At 37.2% G+C, this 4,729-nt stretch overlaps 1 protein-coding gene across 1 annotated transcript; it reads right to left on the bottom strand.

Annotated features, from left to right (window-relative positions):
- Positions 1-2,562: 2,562 nt before the first annotated feature.
- On the bottom strand, positions 2,563-3,225 carry LOC143026817 (protein FAM200C-like). The gene has a single exon (XM_076187595.1). It carries the CDS (start codon positions 3,223-3,225, stop codon positions 2,563-2,565), a length of 663 nt encoding a protein of 220 aa, XP_076043710.1.
- Positions 3,226-4,729: the final 1,504 nt, after the last annotated feature.

Below are 4,729 nucleotides of genomic sequence, written 5' to 3'. Positions count from 1 at the left end.
TAAAGAAAATGAAATTGGATACATAACCATCATCACTGAAGGGAAGGAGAGCAGGGGAGTAGTGAGACGGTGAAGAGGGAAGCTGCTATAATAGTGCCCAACCTGGCTAGCATAATATCTCTTGCTGTGTCTATGACTGTGTCTACTGCTCTCAAAGATTTTACTGAAAGTGTGAAAAAGAAGGTAGCTCAGATGCAGTGGAATTTTTTCTTGCTAAATTATAGAAATTATAAGTTAGAACAGTATTCTCGAAGGGAGAAATTGCGTATTTCTGGGCTGGAGAAGGAAGATGAAAATGTAAAGTTGTTAGAAGCTAAGGTTATTGAACTTGCTGACAACATTGGAGTAAAAATCAATCCAAACGAAATTTCTATTGTGCATCGTTTGAGGAAGCCCAGAGAAGTTGGACCAGTGATTGTGACATTTTGCTACAGAAAGAAAAAGAATGAAATAATGTACAACAAGAAAAAAAAACTCAAAGAAGGGTGTGTATAAATGAAGACATGACTTCTTTAAAGGATAATATTATGAATATGGCTAAAGAGCAGGAAACAGTGGAAGCTGTTGGCACAAGGGAAGGGAGTACTCTGGCCTGGTTACATAGCAGAGGTAGGCCTGTGATGATAAACAGTCCTGATGATTTATAAAAGGTTGTCATTTCCTCTCCTGAGTGGAAAAAGATTAATTTGGATAATTTAAAAAAGGCCTACAATAAGGCACAGTATTATTCCTAGTGTAAATAGGAGTTATATCTTTTTATCTCCAAATATTATATATCCTGATGTATTAGCTTTCAATATTTGTCGTATCAAGTCAAAATTCTTATCTGTGGACTTTGTCAATCATATTAAAAGTTATAATGTAATCTGCTTATGTGAAACTAATTGTGATGCTACTGATATGATAAATTTTAAGGAGTATATGGATAACATTGATTCTTATATTGTATTCAAGAATAGGAGCAAATTAGGCAGTTACAAGTCTAGTGGCCTCCTTATTGCCGTAGAAGATAATGTCAGTTTTAAGTGGAGGTACTTAAGTACCTAATATGAGTCTATACTTTCAGTTAAATTTAACAAAGGAAGTGTCAATTTAGATAAGGAATTGGTAATAAGTTGTGCTTATATTACCCCCTCACACTCTAAATGTGGTAAGAATATGTTGATAAACTGGATGAATTTTTACTTTTTCTAATGATGATTATGTGCACGTACTCACACTATCACTAATGTATTGTATGGTCTGATGGTGGCGATGATCCTTTGTCTGCCGAAGCGCCTTATGTAAATATAATTAACTTTAGTATACATAAAAGTAGGACAAACCAAGATCCAACCCCAGACAGGAATTCATATTAGAAAAAATTGCTGGAAGTTTGTAAAAATTACCAAGTGTTTCTTTTTAATTGGAGGTTGGGGTAGAAAAAAAACAACAACCACACAAAAAACAACCATAGATTATTTCTTAGGCCTATAATTATGCAACGTGTAGTAATTTTTATAATATTTGATGTTCGTTGTCTGATGTTCATTGTGGATTACATAATAGAATTAAATCTAAAGGAAATAATATAATACCAGTACAGAAGTTCAAGAATTAATTCAAACCAATATAACACTATGCAAGTGGGATATGGTGAAAATGTGTGCATATGTAAGAAGAATATATAAAAGTAAGGTTGATGAGTTGATTGTAATGATGGATGAATTAACAATAAACAAAATTAATTAGGATTTCAAGCAAATATTGAATGACCCTGTATTTATATATATATTTTTTACAACGAAAGAGTACCACATACATTATATAGACCAAATGAGTAACTTTAAGGGTGACAAACAACTTTGAAAACCTAAAAAGTAATACCATAAAGCAGAAAATATAAAGTGAACTTAAAAAGAGTGAAAAATAAGGAGGGGGATACTTTAATCAAGGAACTTAGAAAACTTAGAAGTGGGGACCCTAAAGCATACTGGTAAATTCTAAACAGTAGTCAAATAAAGATAATCAAATATCCATAATTCTAAACGAATTTTATGATCATTTTCAACATTTAGCTGTCGATGATAATGCTGACAGTAAATATATACATCTTCTAAATCAATGTTTCTCAACCTTTTTTGTTCTGTGGCCCCTTTCGACCTGATAAAAAACCTTGTGGCCTCCCATGCCAACTCCATCCATCCCTCACCCTGATCACCCAAAGAACGGAAAATATCATGGACTCAAAACACTTCAGGCATGAATCAAATAACAATATTAGTTGGATAAATTTATTTGTTGAATACTATCAAAATGAATAAAGCAGGCTCTTTTTTCAAAAGTTTCTGTGGGATCCCTCTGATTGATGCAGGGCTGCCAACTTATCAATATTTGGCTCCAGAGATGTCAGAAAAAGACGTAAATCGCCTCTTTTTTCTATATCAAGGCGGTTTCGAGTATTTGACAGCAAGTGCATCACCCGACTGAAACCAGTCTCAACTAAGTACGGCGTGGGAAAAGCAAGTAGAAGCAACTTCACTTCCTTCCAGAGCAGTGGGTACTTTTCATACACATCTCAATTTATCCACAGCTTATGGTGCCCTCCACGCTTGAGCCTTGCTCGAGCTGTTCCATCATTCTGCAGTTCAATAACACTTTCTTGTAGGGTGACATCAACTTCAGATGCATCAGCAATGAACGGGTCCACCAGTCAGGCACGGTCATTTGAAGTAGGTCAGAAAAGCGAGTTTCCATATCATTATGCAACTGCTTCAGATGGTCGACATACACTGGTAGGTCAGCATCAAGCAGCTCGGTGGATATACTTGCTAAGGATGGAAACTGGGCAAACTCCCGTCTTCCAAGGTTCAGCCAGAACAACTTGAGTTTCCCTATAAATGCAGTGATCGCCTTGCATGAAAACAAGGTGGAGTCATTCCATTGAAGGTCTTTGTTCAGAACATTTAGCTTTTCAAATATATCTGACAGATAGAGTATATCGCTCTTTGCATCAACAAGCTTTTGTCCGAGTTCCGTCTCACTCAAGAAAGAGTTAACGCTGTCCCAAAGTGCAACAAAATGTTGCAAACAATTACCCTTAGACAGCCACCTTACTTCCGTGTGCAACACAAGTCGTTCGAGTTCTTTATTATTCTTCCCATATAGTTGCTGAAAAAGGCGATCCTGCAGAGCATTCTTTTTTATTAAGTTGACAGTCTTTGATAACATGCCCAAGTGCTTCATGCAGACGTCCTGCTAAGTTTTTGGCGACCAGGTGCTGCCGGTGAATAATATAGTGCACACAAACGACGTTGGGGACAGCTTTTTTCAAGTACGCACTGAATCCCCGATACCTTCCGATCATAGCAGCAGCGCCATCTGTTGCACAAGCCACGATTTTTTTTTAGTGGAATGTTGTTTTCCTCAAAATATGCCTCATGTTTTTTGAAGATTGACTCGCCTTTAGTGTCAGTTGTTAATTTCAGTGCAAAAATCAGTTCTTCGCGTATTCCATCAACATCAAGGAACCTTGCGAACGCCATCAAAAGGGCAGAATTATCAGGTAAAGTAGTTTCATTAAGTTGAAGCGAGAACTCATTCACCTGCAGTTTTAAGACTAATTAGCTCCCAACATCAGCAGCCATTTCATCGATGCGTCACGATACTGAAGAGTTGCTCAGCGGAATAACACTAGTCACCTCTTGTGGACTTTGCTTCATGACTGTTGAAAGCACTATAGCCACTGCCGGCATGATGAGAGATTCACCAATAGTATGAGGTTTGCCTGCTTTTGCGATCAAATTGGATATCTTGTAAGAAGCCAGCACTCCTCTGTCTATTTTTGCCACTTTTTGGGGATGAACATACGATTCACTGTCATCCTTCCTTGGAACTCATCACGTAAATTCTTAAAAAGCTCTAGCGGTTTGTCTTTCTTGTCTTTATGCGCAGGTTTTTTTTTTTTTTTTTTTTTTTTTTTTTTTTTTTTTTTTTTTTTTTTAGTTTGCAGGGGCGCATACTCTTATTTGACATGGAGGCCTTGAATATCAGGCACATGGGGATTGCAGAATTTTGTGGGGACTCGTTAGATCCATAAGCAAGATATTCGACTGAATATTGCCTGCATTTTTCTTAGATGCACTGGCCATACTTTTCTGGAAAATAAACAAAGAAACTCATTAATACTAAGTACCGGTGTTATTGAATGGGAAATATCTGCCCTCAAAATAACTAAGCAACCTAAAAATAAAGAAAAACTATTAGCTATAAGGAATCCAGTCTTCTCTTTACACACAGTTTTCAACATACATACCAGAAATGAGATGTATTCTTTGCTCAATACCTGAAGCAAAACGACGAAAATAAACGTATTGTTTTAATGCAAAAATTCAGCGATAGCAAAGCAATAGTAAAAAAAAAAAAAAAAAAAAAAATCACAGGGAAAAGAAAACTCCAGATTAGCCCTGTCCGAGCCCACCACGAAACAAATACTCTCACAAAAAGCTGCTTCCCAATACTAGGTACCTACCCAGCGTGTAGAGCATATGTTTGCAGTAGCAGAGCCGAGAGTCAAGTGCTTGTATTCGGTCTGGCACGTTTATATACTATACTGTGTTTCCGGCGGAACCCTTAGTTGTGCCACTTTTATCTTCCAAACAGTGTTTCTGGCGGTACCATGTGTTGTGACGCTTTCATCTCGCGAGTCAGCGCCAGAAGTCTGCTGCTCCAGCCTGTATGTCTGTCCGTG

Source organism: Oratosquilla oratoria, chromosome 7 (assembly GCF_046742065.1).
Source record: "Oratosquilla oratoria isolate Oo_2021 chromosome 7, ASM4674206v1, whole genome shotgun sequence".
NCBI lineage: Eukaryota > Metazoa > Arthropoda > Malacostraca > Stomatopoda > Squillidae > Oratosquilla > Oratosquilla oratoria.
The sequence above is the reverse complement of the archived record's forward strand: the minus strand, read 5'-3'. Positions and strand labels throughout refer to the sequence as shown.

Coding starts and splice junctions, on each gene's coding strand:
- LOC143026817 (XM_076187595.1), bottom strand. CDS start 3,225: ATGAAGCACTTGGGCATGTTATCAAAGACTGTCAACTTAATAAAAAAG.